The sequence below is a fragment of the Vicugna pacos genome, chromosome 3 (genome assembly GCF_048564905.1).
Source record: "Vicugna pacos chromosome 3, VicPac4, whole genome shotgun sequence".
NCBI classification, from domain to species: domain Eukaryota; kingdom Metazoa; phylum Chordata; class Mammalia; order Artiodactyla; family Camelidae; genus Vicugna; species Vicugna pacos.
In genome coordinates, this window is record NC_132989.1 from 22557889 (window position 1) to 22575263 (window position 17375).

Here is a 17375-nt window from a genome sequence, read left to right on the forward strand (position 1 = left end):
ACAAATTATAAAATTTTTAACACATTTAATGAATTTGTTTTTTGAGTTAGGGACTGATAAATTAGTGGTCACAAATTTTGTTCCTCGCAACCCTTAATCACTCCCATGAATTCCAACTGGAACTATGAGAAAGTTGAAGGGAGTGCTAAACTTTATTTTTTACTACCTCTCCTCATAAACCTTCAAAAATAAAGCTTCCTTAAGATATTCAGAGTTGGTAAATAAAAATGAGAAGCTAATAAAACATTCAAACATCTAAAATACATATTTTTTAAAATGTGCTTGCTATTTCTCTTTTCTCCTTAGTTTATATTTGAATGTCTTACCTTTCCCCACTAAAAATAAGCCCTCTACTTTAAGTCAGACTCAGCACTCACACCGATTTTGGAATGCAGGTAGCTTACCATTGATGTCTACTTGGAGCAGCAAAAAGGATGGGTTAGCATTCCAAGAGATAATTACTGAAGGACACAGCAATTCCTTTTTGCAAAAAACGCAGCACCCCAAAGTTTCAACAGTCACATCCACAACAAATGTGCTCCAAGATCCACTCAGAGTAATATGATTGCAATGCAAGATCAAATAATGATAAATTTAGGAATCAGTTTTGCTAATACTGTAAGGCCCAATATAATCAGCAACATCTGGAAATACTGGAATGAAAAGGCTATATTCCTTATCATAAAAACTTTTCAAGGTTCTTTGCTTCCAAGGAAAACTGTCTTCCCAAATTCAGACCTACAATCTTCTTCTCAAAAATCACAAATTGTATCTTGGGATTTCTGAAGCTAATTACCTTCAAATGCCAAAAGAGAGAACCATCAGGCTTTTCCTAATTCTTAGTTAGAGCTGGAGAAAATTAACTCCACTTTGGCCAACTACAAACATTTCATTTCTAAACTATAGTTTCAATACAGAATCTGTTGGGTTTGTTTTTTTTTTAATTTTCTAAACCTGGGAAAAAGTCATCTTTTAAAAAAAAAAGTTACCTTTAAGTGCTTTTTAAAAAAATAGTAGGCTACCATTACTAAAATCCCTCATATGTATCAGCATTTTCCATATATTATTCAATTCAATCATCTTAACTACTCGATGAAGTAGATTAACATTTTCATTTTAAGTAAACGAAACTCAGAAACGTGACATACCCAAGACCACATAATCATGCAGGGATTTGAAGCCATGTGTTTCACACTCCAAAGCTCATACCCCTTTTATCACACCAAAATGAATTAAGTCAATCTTTTTAACAATGTTGTATGGCTAAAACAAATACTAACCAATGAAGTAAACAGAATCTACACGCATTATAATGTCACAGTTTAACAATAATAGTAATGTCAGGAAAAAAGTTCTTTAAATTGAATGTAATAGATCATCAAGCCCACTAACTTCCCTCTGCCAGAGTTCTTAGAGAGACAGACAAATCATGCTTCTATTTAGTGATTTCTGGCAGCTACAACTATATTATTTCTAATCAACATACATACAGCAAAATTCGTGCCACAAGAGATTTTTGAGAAGACTGCTCACATACTCGTTAGAAAAGTCACAAGGAATGAAGAACCTGGCAATTAAGGACAAAAAAAAAAATCTGAATGTTGAAAGAAGAAATGTTACTCTATACTTGCCCTACCATAATAAATGGGTTAGAAAGAAGGCCTGGCTTCTGCTCATTATCCTAAGTAAAAAATAAGCATCAAACACTCCAAAGAAGTACTTGATTTTAATAAGTTAAACAGAGCTTCAAACACCCATAAACTTCCAATTCATACCAATAATGGGAGGAGAGCATAATGACTAAGATCAAGGACACTTAGAACACCAGTCCACTGCTCACAGAGAGATCTCAGCTAACTTGTTTTACCGCTCTTAGCCTCATTTTCTTCAGCTATAAAATAAGGGTAATAGCAGTAACTATATCACAGGGTTACTGATGATTAAGCAAGACACTATCTAAAATTGAACAATAGTACTTAACACATGGTAATCACTCAAAATAATATGAATCCATTATACTTATCTTAGGCTAACAAGTAACCTGAGCATATTAAAACACCACACATACATTCAACATACACTGACTTACTGAATCAAACATTTAATAAGCACCTACTATGTGCCAGACATTCTACTATATACTGGGAACACAAAAATAAATAAGATGTAATTCTGCTCACTAAGATACAATCAAATAAATGTGATAAAATACTACAGATGTCTTTTAACAGAGTTATATACAGACAACATGGGAACACAGAGGAAGAAATGATCAATTCCATTTGGGTAGTAATGAAGGAAGTCAGATAGAGGTGATGACTCTGGGACAAGAAGGTATACAACAGGATAGAGAAGAGGACCATTAGTGACAGCTGCAGTATAACAGTAGAGTTACAAGCATGGGTTTTACATTCCAAGATATCTAGATTCAAATTCTGTCTCTATCATTACTAGATGTATGACTTTGTGCATGTTATATAATATCTCTAAGCTTCAGTTTCCTTATCTATAAATTGGGAATAATATCACTTTCTTCATATGGTAGTTGTAAACTTTATTTGAGACTATATGGGTAACCATTTGGTCCAGTGGACAATAAATACTCAGCATATAGTAGCTATCATCATGATTCTAGAAGCCAAAGCAGTGGGATAAAATTACTTGGGAGGTATAATAGCTTGATATGGTCAAAGAACTATAGCAATTTTGTATGTCTGGAATATAAAAACCAAATAAAGTAGGATATAGCAAGGATAGAAATAGACAGAAGCCAAATCCTAAATAACCTTGTATGTCATACCAAGGAGTCTAATTTACCCTTTTATGGGATGGGAAAGGGTTTTTTGCCAAAAGAGTAACATGATTGAACTGACATTAGAGAATTTAATGTGATAGCAGGGTAGAAGAAGAATCAGAGGTATAATCTTAGAAGTAGATGGAGCCACGGATTACTACAGTAAGTTCAGGTGAAATATGATGATTTGATTTAAGGCAAAAGTAGCGGGGATACAAAGTGACAAATAAACAAGATGTGAAGAAAGAACCTACCAAAGGAGAAAAGGGATCCCTCCTACACTGTTGGTGGGAAGGTGAACTGGTGCAGCCACTACAGAATACAGTAAGGAGATTCCTTAAAAATCTAAAAATAGAGTTACCAGCCATTCCATTCCTGGGCATATATCCAGAAAAGACAAAAATTCTAATCTGAAATATGAAAACAAATAAAGGTATGTATATACAAGACTGGGACATTGTGCTGTACACCAGAAATCAATACAATATAATTGACTGTACTTGAGTTTAAAAAAATTCTAATCTGAAAAAAATACATGAACTCCAATGTTCACAGAAGCACTATTTATAATAGCTAAGACATGGAAGCAACCTAAGTGTCCATCAACAGATGAATGGATAAGGAAGATGTGGCACATATATACAATGGAATATTACTCAGCCATAAAACAGGATAACATATCATCATTTGCAGCAACATGGATGGGCCCAGAGATTATCATAGTGAAATAAGACAGAGAAAGACAAATATTATATATCACTTATATATGGAATCTAAAAATTAATACAAATAAACTTATTTACAAAACAAAAACAAACTCACAGACACAGAAACAAACTTATGGATACCAAAGGGGAAGAGGAGTAGGGATAAATTAGAAGTATGGGATTAAGAGATGCACACCACATATAAGATAAACAACAAGGATTTACTGTGTTGCACAGGGAAGTATATTCAATACTTTGTAATAACCCATAATAGAAAAGAATCTGAAAAAATACTTACTATGTATGTGTGTTTGTGTGTATGTATATAACCAAATCACTTTGCTGTACACCTAAAACAAACACAATATGCTAAATCAATTATACTTCAATTAATAAAAAAAAAGGAAACTACAGGACTTAGTGCCTGCCTAGATGTATGTGGTGAGAAGAAACAACAGATGCAAGCTCTGAGGTTTCTGACTACACTGACTAGTTTTAGGGCAATAAAATTTACAAATGGGGGTGGGAGAGGAGAGGGATGGAGAGGGAAGTGAGTTCAGTTTTAGAATTCTGAACCTAAGACGTTTATGGCACATACATACAGTAGGCAGTTGGAAGGGCTCTTAGCAGACTGCTAAAAAGTAGTGAGTGAGAGAGGGAAGCCACATGGATATCTAAGAGAAGAATGCTCCTAAGAGAGTGAACTACAAATGCCAAAGGCTATGGAGCAGGACATGCTTGGAGAATTTATAGAGAATAATGAAGCAGTTGCAGTTTTGCTTAAATGTTTATGCTGATGAACTTTGAATCTTTTCGTTTTAAATCACCACCCCTCTAAACCTGCCACTTAAAGCCCAAACTCCTGAAGTAAGACATCCAAACATCAATCTTTATAGTGATTGTCCAACTAACTCAAGGCAATGATCCATACGTTGAGTTTAGGATCATGGACTATCACAAAACTAGGAAAAAATTAAATGAGGTGATGCAGTTTAGGTGTATATGCCTAGAACACACATTCACATATAACGTTATTATGTAAAAGTAGTTCAGAAGGGCAAATATAATTTTAATAAATAATTTACATTGTTTTCACATTCCCTGAAATGTTCACATTCCTGAAAAGACTGCTGTCTTTAAGGGCAGGGATCACATTTTTTCATTTTTGTAATCCCAAAGCCTATCACAAGCTTAACAAATAGTAGGCTCTAGATAAATGATTGTGGAATAAATAAATCTACTCTACAATACCAATCAGAATTCCTAAACAGACTGCCAAGAACTCTAAACTCTGACATAATTTTACTATGCATGATGTCAGTTCATGAACAAGAGGGCCTACCCCAAACTAAATGCTGATTTTCTTCTGTAGAGAATGAATAAATGATTTTAACAGATTAATGAGAAGATAATACACAATAGTAAGTACTTTTGTATTATCACATTATTTGTTCTGGGGGTAGTAGGTGAAATCCATGCACCTGACAATGTATAACCTTAAAAAAATGGTCTCTCCAAACTAAAAGAAAATAAACATTTCTTTTGTAACCAAAACAGATACGAAAATATAGTATAGATTCTCACACTCCAGAATCAAAATAACTAGTAAATTAACATAATTGGGACCATTTGACCAGTGATATTATCCATTTATTATCCTGGAAAAAGAAATCTTGCCTATATTCTTCTTACAGACTGTATACATCAGATGCACTCAGACTATGAATAGCATCTCCTCCGTCTTCAGTTTTGTCTTCTCTTAAACATATCCCCAGACTTTGTCAGGGAGGCAATGCATAAAAAACAAACAAATGCTACAATAACTTGCTCTTCTGGTAGTCTGGCAAATAGGTTTAAAACAAGAGTTCCCAACCATCCACCTTCAGCATATACAAGCTGGGCAGAAATTTCAGGAACTGGGCATTATTAATGGGAGTGGGGAGTCTATTGTGTGTGACTGAAAATTCTGTAGCATATAAATTACCCCAAATTAAACCTCTTCTGGAGACCAGATGAAGAGAACAAGGACATATCCAGCAACCCAGAATAGGATCCTGAAAGGATCCTGAAAAAAAAAAACAACAAAGTTGAAAGACTTACACTTCCCAATCTCAAAACTTACTACAAAAAACTACACTCATCAAGACAGTTTTGGAACTGTCTAGATAAAGACATATAGAACAGTGGAATAAAACAGAAATAAGCACTCCAGAAATAAACCCTCACATTTACAGTCAATTGACTTTTTGACAAGGGTACCAAGACAATTTAATGGAGAAAGAACTAATTTTTAACAATTAGTGTTGGGATAACTGGATGTCTACATTCAAAAGAATGAGGCTGGACCTCTACCCCACATCTTATATAAAAATTAACTCAAAATGTATCAACGACCTAAATTTAAGAGCTAAAACTATAAAACTCTTAGAAGAAAACAGTTGTAAATCTCTCCCCGATCTTAGATTATGCAATGGTCTTTTTAGACATGATAACAAAGGCACAAGCAACAACAACAAAAAAGATAAATACAAAAACTGGGCTCTAACCACAAATTTAAAATTTAAAAATGCAATCACGAAAGTGAAAAGACAGTGCACAGAATGGAAGAAAATAATTGCAAATCGTGTATCTGATAAGGGACTAGTATCCAGAATACATATTTTTTCCTAAAAAGAAACAAAAAACAAACAAAAAACCCCCACATGATTCAACATAAAAAGACAAATAACTCAACCAAGAAATAGGGAAAAGATCTAAAAAGACATTTCTCCAAAGACATACAAATGGACAACAAGCACATGAAAAGATGCTCAACTTCATTAGTCACTAGGGAAATCCAAATCAGAATCACAATGAGATACAAATCCATACCTACTCAGATGGCTATTTAAAAAAAAGTCAGCAAGGATGTGAAGAAATTGGAACCCTCATACACTGCTGCTGGGAATGCAAAATTGTGCACCTGCTATGGAAAACAGCTTGATGGTTCCTCAGAAAGTTAAACATAGAGTTATGTGACATAGCAATTCTACTCCTAGGTATATACTCAAAGGAACAGAAAAGATATCGTCATACAAAACTTGTACACAAAAGTTCATAGTATTATTATTTAGTACAAAAGGTAGAAATAACCCAAATGTCCAATGAACAAAATGTGGTATATCCACAAAATGGACTATTCCAAGAAGACTGATAAAAGATACAATATGTAGAAATCTTGAAAACAGTATACTAATTGAAAAAACTGAGGCACAAAAGACCACATATTGTAAGACTCCATTTATATGAAATGCCCAGACTAGGCTAATCCAGAGACAGAAAGTAGATTAGTGATTATCAGGGGCTACAGGGAGGGTGGAATGGGAAATGACTGCTCATGGTTTTGTTTGGGGTGATGAAAATGTTTTAAAATAGATAGTAGTGAAGGTTGCACAACTCTGGGAATATATTTAAAAAAACACTGAATTATACACTTTAAAGAGTAAATTCTATGATGTGTGAATTTTATTTCAATTTTTAAAACTCTTGGAATTGGAATTTGAAAAATACTTTGGAATTCTGTTAAATTTTCTATTTTGATAAACGTACTGTGGTTATGTAAAAGAATGCCTTTGTTGTTAAACAATGTACACTGAAGAATTTAATAGTAAAGAGGCATGATGTATGGAATTACTTTCAAATGATTCAGAAAATAAGTTATTTATTTGTTGAGGGGTGTGGAATGGGACAAAAGGAACACAATAGGTGAGTCTGGATAAAGGATATATAGGAGGAGTTCCTTGTACTATTCTTGCAACTTTCCAGTAAGTCCAAAATAATATCAAAATGAAAAGTAACAAAAAAGAGAAAAAGTATCCAAATAAAACTGGACTATGGCCTCTTTTGGGATTTGCTCTTTGATAACTATAGTTTGTTTCACATGTTTCTGAATTTAGCAACTGTACACATTTTTAAAAGGCAAAAATTAAAATGTAGAGATTCAGCAGAAGAATAGGTAAACACAGAAAAAAATAAATTAGAAGTTGGTAAGAGATGAAAGTACTTTCAAAGTGTACCACTCAAGGCATCAACTGGCACGGCCAAACGTCTACCTTCTGACCCAAATTTCATAAAATGCCCATGTAAAAACTTTTAAATTCTACATCATTAAAGAAAATACTACAGGTTCATTCCATATTGAGGTAATCTTTCCAAAACTGAGCTTATCTCTAGTGATAAAAAGAAAAAAAAATTCTTTCCAGCATGTAATCAATATATGAAGCACCATGATCAATTATAAACTAGCCAATATGAGGACAAATTGGGAAAAAATAAGGATTGTATTACAGAAACATCTTCCCAGCACAGTATTCCATGTAAACTGGGTTCAGTAGCTTCAGGGAAGACATCAGTGAGTGCTCTGCCTCTCTCTGTCATAGAAGCTTTTAAATATTTTGTCAATCTTAAGCTTTTTAACTTGCTAATATCTATTGTGATGAAACAATTACATAAGATTTGTATTCAAACTTGTTCTCATAAAGCAATCTATAGATTCACTGCAACCCCTATCAAAATCCCAACAGCATTTTTTACAAAAATACAAAGATTGATCCCAAAATTCACCTAAACTCTCAAGGAACCCTGACTAGTCAAAACAATCTTGAAAGAGAAAAACAATTGGAAAAATGACACTACCTAAAAGCTACAGTAATCAAGAGTGTGATAGTATAGTAAGACATATAGACTAATAGAATTGAACAGAGAGCACAGAAATAAACCCTCTAACACATGATCAATTAATTTCAACAAGGATGCCAAAATCATTCAATGGGGAAAATTACAGTCTTTTCAACAAATGATGCTGGAAAAACTAGATATCCACATGCTAAAAATAAAGTTAGACTCTGACCTTACACTATGTACAAAAATTAACTGAAAATGGATCAAAGACCTAAATGTAAGAGCTAAACTACAAAATTCTTAGAAGAAAACACTGAAGAAAACCTTTATGACATTGGATTTAGCAACAACTTTATGGATATGACACCAAAAGCACAGGCAGCAAAAGAACAGATAAACTGGACATCATCAAAATAAAACTTATAAGCATGAAAGGATGCCATCAACAGAGTGAAAAGGCAACCCATAGAATGTGAGAAAATATGTTGAAATTATACACATGGTAAGAGATTAATATCCAAAGAACGTCTACAATTAAACAATGAAAAAACAACCCAATTAAAAATGGGCCAAAGAAGATACACAAATGGTCAATAAGCACATGAAAAGATGTTTAACATCACTAGTTATTAGGGGAATGCAAATCAAAACCACATCCATTAGGATAGGTATTATCAAAAACAAAAACAAAACAGAAAATAGTAAGTACTGGCTAGAATATGGAGAAATCAGAACCTTTGTGCTCTGCCACTGGGAATGCAAAATGGTATAGCTGCTATATTAAACAGTATGGTGGTTCCTCAAAAAATTAAAAATAGAATTACAATATGATCCAGCAATCCCACTTCCGGATATATACGCAAAAGAACTGGAAGAAGGGACTCGAACAGGTATTTGTACAATCATGTTCACAGCAGCATAGTCACAACAGCCAAAAGGTCAAAGCAATCGGAGTGTAAATCAACGGATGAATGAATAAACAAAATGTGGTATATACATACAATGGAATAGTATTCAACTAATTGTCACACAAGCTACAACATGGATGAACCTTGAAGATGTTATGCTAAGTAAAACAAGCCAGTCACAAAAGTAGAAAAAATGTATAATTCCACTTATTTGAGATACTTAGAGTAGTCAAATTCATAGAAAAATAAAGTAGAATTATGGTTGCTGGGGCTGGGAAGGGAGGACGGGTATTGCTGTTTAAGGGGTAGAATTTCAGTTAAGGAAGATGAAAAAGTTTTGAGGATGGCTGGTGGTGATGGTTGCACAACAATGTGAATGTACTTAAAAACCACTTTAAAATGGTTAAAATGGTAAATTTTATATTATGCATATTTTAACACAATTTTAAAAGGACAAAAAAATGGTTAAAATGGTAAATTTTGTTATATGTGTTTTACCACAATTAAAAAACTACTCTCAACCTAACTGTCCTCATTACAAACAAATGCATCAAACTTACCTTGGCAACTTAATAAACTGTTCTCCTGTTTAATTCTTTGGTTCTTGGGGCTAATCCCTAGGGGTATACTTGCCTTTCTCTTTTCAAAATTGCACACTAATGCAGGTGAATCAAACCACTAGGATATAGTGGGCTATCTACTTAAAAAAAAATTTTTTTAAGTCTTTCTACTAATGAAAAGAGCGTCCATTAAGGGAAAAACTTTGTGAGAACTGAAGGATGTGTAGTGGAAGAAGAGCAGAATGTGCTCTTTGACAAACTACTGCTAAATTTCAGTCTAGTAAGTAAAAATAAGCTTTGCTTATAACTTTACTTTCCTCCTGGTTTAGGTAGAGTTGGCCAAAAAAAGGTAAACCAGTCAATCATCACAAGGCAAATGATGTTCATTCATAGGAATCATACACTGTAAGTAGCTACCAACAGAAAAGCATACAGATTTTAATTTTTACAAATTAAAACCAATGTTTCCCATATTGGCAAAGATGCAAAGTTGGGTATATACCTTTCTTTATTGGTACTTTTTAATATTTCTTAATTCTTTCAAAATGAATAATGACAAGACCTGAACTTTACAAGTAAGTTCAATTACAAAATTATCTTAAAATAATGTTCCTCCTATAATCAATAGTACACCTTTGACTGCCTTCTTAACATATTAATTTACACAGCAGTCACCAGTTTCATTAAAGAACATAGTTTTCCAACAAGGTCAACCACGGATTATATGCTAGATTAAGATAGGCATTTCCTAGACAACTAATCAAATTCATTGGTACACTGCATTAGAAGAGAAACAACAGGACAACCTAGCAGTTAAAACTACAATGGGAGTCACATGACCTATTTTCTACTATAAATTAGCTGTGTGATCCTAGGCAAGTCACTTAGGTCAATGATTCCTAGACTTTTGAGGATTTAGCCAGGGTCCTGTCAAGAAGTTTCCAATTTGATATTTTGTCAAATATGGATATTGTAAAAATTTCTTAACAGTAGGAAGGGCATTACCTCAAAATAGAAAAAAGTGAAAAAAAAACAGCTTTTTGAGAAATTCACTACATTGTCCTTACTTTCCTCATTTCACTTTAGACCTATGAAAACTTCAATAGGGACTAAGCAAAAACTTTGCCTATATCTTAATCTGAAGGAGCAAAATAGTAGCATGGGTTCTGGATTTAGTACTAGATATAAATTCTAGCTTTACCACGTACTAAGTGTGTAACATTTTAACCATTTTTTTGTTTTGTTTTTTGGATTCATCATTTCTCCGAACCTACATTTATTCATCTATTAAAATGTAGATAATACCTACCTCAAAGGGATGTTGAAACGATTAAATAAAATAACCAAAGTATCTAGTACGGTACTGGCATATAATAAGCATTCAATAAATGGTAGCAGTTACCTAAAAATGAGATGAAATAGGATTATCACCAAGATTCTATGACTTTATAGATAGATAAGCAAAAGGAGAGGAAAATTGTAAATAATAAAGGCCAAGAAGTCAGATACATTGAAACAGTTCATTTATAGTAGGTTAAAAAAAAGAAAGAAAAAGAAAGAAAAGAATTTATTTCATTTCTTAGACTTTGGTTCTATAGGAGGGTAAATTTGGGGAAAAATAAAAGGGGAGATTTCTCATTTCTTTCTTTTTACTTGCCAACCCAAAACTAACACTTTAAAAAGAAATTGCTGCTTTGCTTTCTTTAAAGTAACATATTTTATTTATCTTATCTCTCATTGATTCAGAAGGCCAGAATTGATTTTCAGAGGTCATCACTCTACTACCAGATAGGCTCAGAAAGGAATGTGCTTAAACTCATCTCCAGTGGACCATTCTTAACATTTCATCACTTTGATTAGATAAAAAGTCTAAATCTTTCTCAAATACACCATTTAAAAATCTCCCATGAATAGTAATGTTATCTTTTGTGTAACAATGGAGAAAATAAAACTACGTATTATATTTCCACAGAGAAATTCTGAAAGGACAAAAGACATTAAAGGTGTAAAAGGGCAGGATACTTGGGAGCAGGGATAAGATTAAGACTTTTTACTATATTTGCCTTTATATTATTATTAGTCTTATACAAATGTAATCACCTATGAAAATGTATTAAATAACCAAAAGAAAACCTCTACATAAATCAAGTTTCACAAAAAGGTTTTCCTCTACCCATACCTAATCAACCCTGTTTTGACCCAACATTCATATAACCACACTCATCAATGAATCACTTTATGTGAAGTCTTGAGGCTTTATAGAATGAAAATGTGCATGGTTGACAGTCATGCAATATAACAAGTTGTTACAGTACTAACATGTAATTTTTCCTTCAATAAACATTTCCATGTCTTCAAAATTTGCTCCCTAGAATACAAAGGTATTTCCTATTTTATTACTACTGATAATAATCTATGGAATTATCAAGCCATTCAACCTTGAACAAAGTTCCCATAAAGGTTTTTAAGAAATTCATTTTCATGGATGACAAATGAATTTTTCAAAAACAATACAGTATTTTAAGTTTCTCAAAATTATAAATTTACCATAAAAAATTTACAACATTAAACCTTTCAGTACGCTCTTTCAATTTCTCTCTTGTTCAGGTTATGAGCCCAAGCCCTGGGATGCTATTAAAAGCAGTGACTCACCTTGTTTACCTGAACTTTAAATACAGAGTATTCATGACAAAATTGCCATCCCTGATAAGAGTGGGCCTGTAGACCAGCGGTTCTCTACCAGGGATCATTTTGCCTCCTGAGACATTTGGCTAGGTGTTGTCTATAGACATTTTTAGCTGTCACAACTTGGTGGGTTCTACTGGCATCTAGTGGGAAAAGGCAAGGGATATTGCTAAAGCATAGAAGAGCCCCTCGTAACAATTATCTGGCCCCAGATGTCAATATGTTGCTTTGAGAAACCATGCTCTAGATTATAGATCATAAGTAACCCTGAAGGAAATGATCCATCTCCCATTAGAGAAAATCAGAATGGAACCTCTGGATAGTCTGTGCTTTTGACTCAAAACATATTTTTCAGGAAAAAAAAAAATCCCTACAAAGCTTTTGCTATAATTTGCTATAAATTACTGTATACAATTTCTGTGTACTTTTATCTAATTGTAACTATGCCACCTGCCTCAAGATAAGAAAAAAGGCTCAGCAATGTTTCCTAATTGGGTATCTGTCTTCTAAGTGTGTATATAAATATGTATACACATACACATAGGCTTATATAGGCCTAGAAATTTTACTGAAAGAAAAACTTTAATATTGGTTACCTCTGGGGAGTGCGATTTGAAGGGTCAGTAGTGGTGAGAAGGACTTTTACTTTTCATCTTCTATCTACCACCTATATTGTTGAACTTTTTACCATGAGACTGTATTACTTTTATAATTTTAAAAGGAAAATGTCACACACATAGACAAGCAGTATGTGCATATATTTTTAAGACAGAATTAAAAGTCATAAACCTCATCAAAATCCTTTCTTTAGGAATTTTATTTTTCTTTTACTTTACAAAAAAAAAAAGACTACAAATCTAAAATTAACATTTAAAAATTGGTTTTTAAAGAATTTTCAACCTAACTTCTATTCTGAACAATGGGTACATTTCAACAGAATCCAGTTCAACTACTAACTCTTCCAGTCAAGGCCCTGGACAGCTAAGAAACATGCTCAGTATGCCTGAAGAAATACAAAACAGGCATTTATTTACCCTAGTGTTTAAAACACCAAGAACCAAAGTTCCCAAATGGTGGCATTTTCTAAGCTAAAACAATTCTAATATAAAAAATTTACAAAAAGACTCAAGCTCTTTCTTCAGACTAAAAGGTTTGTTGACTTAGTCAGCAAGGGAAAGTAGCTTGTTTTCCCCTCAGTTGTTGGCTCTGAGAATGAATAGAAAAAAAGTCCTTAGAGTATCTACATCTCTGTATACTGAATGCATAGAACTTCAACTAATTCTGGAGCAAATACACTAGGCCTCCACATTTCTTACTTATCTCTCACCTAGTTCTGTCCCATTTGGGGAACAAGACAAACTTCATTCTCAAACTACAATCCAACTCATCTCTCCGAATGTCTAAATTCTAAATGCTTAGTTCTAAAACATATAGGCATGATGTAAATAAGGATTTTATTATTATTCATCAAATGCAAGTTGGGTGTTTTTTTAAGAACATTATTTATGGCCTCTTCACACTGGAAATTCAAATGTAATAATATGGGAGATGATAGCTCATCTTGTCAGAGAGAAAAGCCAAAAATTTGCTTGGCAAAAAAAGTCATTTCACTCGCAAAGGCATAGACTATACCCTACCACACACAGTATACAACAGAGACTAGATAATCCAGGAATTTCTTCTCTATATGATACGGATGAAACCAGACATAAAAACAAAATTTCCTTTCTCCAAAGGTTAAGAAAGAATCTATATATACACCGAGCATTATCTGAGATTAGGCTAAAGTCTGTGAGTATTCTAGAAACCTGCATTCCAGAAATGAGGTCTACGTCTACACATAACACCTAAATCCTTTAGACAAAGAAAACTTAGGAGAATAAGAGGTTCTTATATCATTAGTCTCGGTGAACGAATTGTGAATCATTTCTATGTTAAACATTAAAAAAACACAAAAGGTACAGATTCTGCTCATAGTTTTAACCACCTGGTATGGGGATTCCAAATGAAATACTCATGTGTGTGTGTGTGTGTGTGTGTGTGTGTGAAAAAGTCTCACTTGAAATAGTTACTTCAAAAGCTCATTTCCCCAGAAATAACACATGAGCTCAAAGAGTTAGAGATTTATGACTTTGGAAGCTCACTAGCATTCTAACTCTTAAGAAATTTAAGAATACTACTTAAGTAAAAGCAAATAAGTGACCTTTCACCTTACCTATGACAATTACGTAAAAATGGTCTAGAAAATCCAGGACACCATCCTTCTATCACATTTAGACCAAAGCAAATCTCAGTCTCTCTCACAAGTTTCAAAGAAAAAGAGATTCTAATCTTTAGAGTCTAAAGATATTTCCACTTTATTTCCTAGGTAAATAGTACATGTGTTCTAAGTTCATCTCTCATCAATTTTCATTTAAAATCTAAATGAAAGCCTTCCACAAGCCCAGGAGAAGTCCTCCAGATATTCTCCCCATAACTGACTACCCAAATAAAATCCTGTCCCACCTTGGTTTAGAAGTTATTTCTCATTTAGTGAAATTCAAAGATACAGACATTCGAGGAACCATCTCCTTCACAACCCACACAGATTTTTCCAAAGCAAAATACTGGGGTTAGAATATACTAAAGTTTTAAATCTAAAAGAATTCCTGTTCAGATCAAGAATGGTTAATACTGCGCACTAAATGTATTCTGCAATGCACAAATACAGTTTCTCCTTATTCCTCTCAAATACAACAGCCAGGAGAGTTGTATACACAGAGAAATCTCTGTACTTTAACACAAAGATCAGAGGTTAAAATAATTGGTCATAGGGGATGAACCAGGCACCTCAGAACCAAAATAGAATACTCTGAGCACTTAGAACAATAAATAGGACAGTACCCAAGCCACAGTCAAGAGTAAAAAAAGTACATATATAAAATATCTCCTTTTTCTCTAGAGCCCAAGAGATGATGCCTACCATTCTAGGTTGCTTAGACTGAAAAAGGTTCAGTACACACCCTAAGAGTTAAAAGAAACTTAGGATCTAATAACAAATTTCCCTCACTGCAAAAGATGTCCATAGGGTGCCTCACCTTCCCCAAGCCTAAAAATCTCCAGAGCTCAGCTATCCTGTTATTTTGAAGCTCAAAGATGCACTGGAACTTTCTTTTCCCGTCTAACTTCACACAAAGTCCCAGGTGCAAGACTCACGTGATTTTTCAGCGTAAAAGCAGAGTTCCTTAATACTCACCTGTCTGACTAAAGAGGGGAATTAAGAACCCTCCTTAAAGACACATGTAACGCATAAGGCAAATAATGTCCAACCCTTCAACTCTGAGAGACACAGTATATTGGAAATGCTCTTTGAGCAAGCTAGCTCTGTCTGTGACTGTCTCAGCCTCAGTCTTTCTGTCCCTCACCCTCTCTGTCTCGCTCTCTCAGTACCAAGGGCAGGGACTCTGGCAAGACCCCGCCCCCCATCTCCAAAGCTGGGTGGGCGGGAGGTAGCCTGAGGAGTCCCGGTTCCCGCGCGAAGCTCAGAGACCAAAGGGCTCTCTATTGTGGGTCTACGGATGGTGACGGGAACCGGTCCGGCTCGAGACGCGGGCTGAAGAGTAAGCCGAGGGCGCACTAGGCCCGCACCGCTGCCACTGCCGCCATGGAGCCGATCGCTGTCACGGAACGACTCCGCCCGGGGCAGCGGGAGGGTAGCCCGGGCCCCGCGCCGGCCCAGAGAGAATTCATGCCTCAAGCTGTGTGGGAAGCGGGGGTCCTAGAGCCGTACCTCGGACACCTCGTCCTCGTCGCTACCAGAGGAACCACCTCCACCCCCGGTCCTCAGGACGGCAGCCGCCAACTTGAAATCCAGCGCCGCGTCCCCTCCGCCTGCACCGCTCCCGCCGCCACCGACTCCTGGAGCGGGCCCGGCCTCCCCAAAGAGTCTCAAGGTGCGGATCCCCAGCCCGACCCCTCCCGGCGGAGGCGGCTCCGAGGCCCCGGCTGGGGCGGATCGCGGAGCCACCGAGTCCAGGTCCTCCTCAAAGGAGGTGCCGCCGCCTCCGCCGTCGGTCAGCATGGTTCGCACGCGGAGCCGGAGACGCTGCCGAGTCACTCGCGGCCACCGCCGCTGCCGATCCCGGGAACGAGAGGAGCAGCAGGAGGAAGAAGCGTCTCCTTACCCCCGTCCCAGCAGCGCCACTAACTTCTCACTGCCTAACCTGCTGCCTCCCGCCCCCAACACTCGCCACTGGCTGCAGCTTCTCAACGGCTGCAGATCATTGGCCAAGATGACCCGTCGCTCAGGCTTCTCGTCACGCGCCTTTCGCTGGCTCGCGGCCTCCAAGCTGCGTTGACCCGCGCAGGCCTAGGCGGTTGCGAACACCCGCCTCCCATTCCCCACGCGCCGACTTCCGGTCTTTTTCTACGTCTATTGGCCAGCCCCTCTGACTATCGCGTCACGACCTTAAAGTGGATTAGTTAGCCTTAAGGTCAGTCAGAGTGACCCCTGACAATGGGAAACTTCATTGGCAGTATGGAGTGTCGGTCACTTTGTCACAGGACGTCGCGTGGTACAATTGGCCGGTAAGGGTCCATTTCATCCCGCCTCCATCTGAGGTGACGGGAAAGGGTTGGGGAATTTCCACTCTTGTTTAAAATGACGGCTGAGGTGACGACCTGAAAGAATTAATTAGATTTGGAGTAAATTGGCACAGCGCCTGGTGAGGCTTACACGTCAAGGGTGCAAGAGGCGCAGAGGTAACTCAGCTCCCACCTGTCGCTCTCCGCCAGGCGCGGCGACTCTGGCCGGAGAGTTGCTGCACGGGGATTGGAGGGAAGAAGCTATCAGTCTCACCTAGGCCCCACCTTCTTGCCAGTCCCCGGTTGGAGGAGCGGCGCGTCAGTCACTACAGAGGTCGCCGCCTCTGGGGACAGGTGAGGCTGTGGAAACTCTGCCTCTGGCTCTTTGGGCGGGATTAGGGGGCTGGGAGAGGCGAGGGGGCAGGGCTGTTCCAGCTGCTAGCCGCCCGCTTGCCCGAGCCGAATCTGGCCCGCCAAACTGAGGAGACAAGAAAGGCTG

General features: G+C 36.6%; 1 protein-coding gene across 11 annotated transcripts in view; it reads right to left on the minus strand.

The window, feature by feature from the left end:
• Positions 1-16517, minus strand: part of ANKHD1 (ankyrin repeat and KH domain containing 1) — a 111904-nt gene extending 95387 nt beyond the window's left edge. For all 11 annotated transcript variants that reach the window (XM_015239492.3, XM_015239489.3, XM_015239491.3 and 8 more), the window contains exon 1: positions 16083-16517. In XM_015239492.3, the coding sequence (XP_015094978.2) occupies positions 16083-16373 (291 nt within the window). In that variant the 5' untranslated portion in view covers positions 16374-16517. The remainder of the gene's footprint in view (positions 1-16082) is intronic.
• Between the last annotated feature and the right edge of the window lie 858 nt (positions 16518-17375).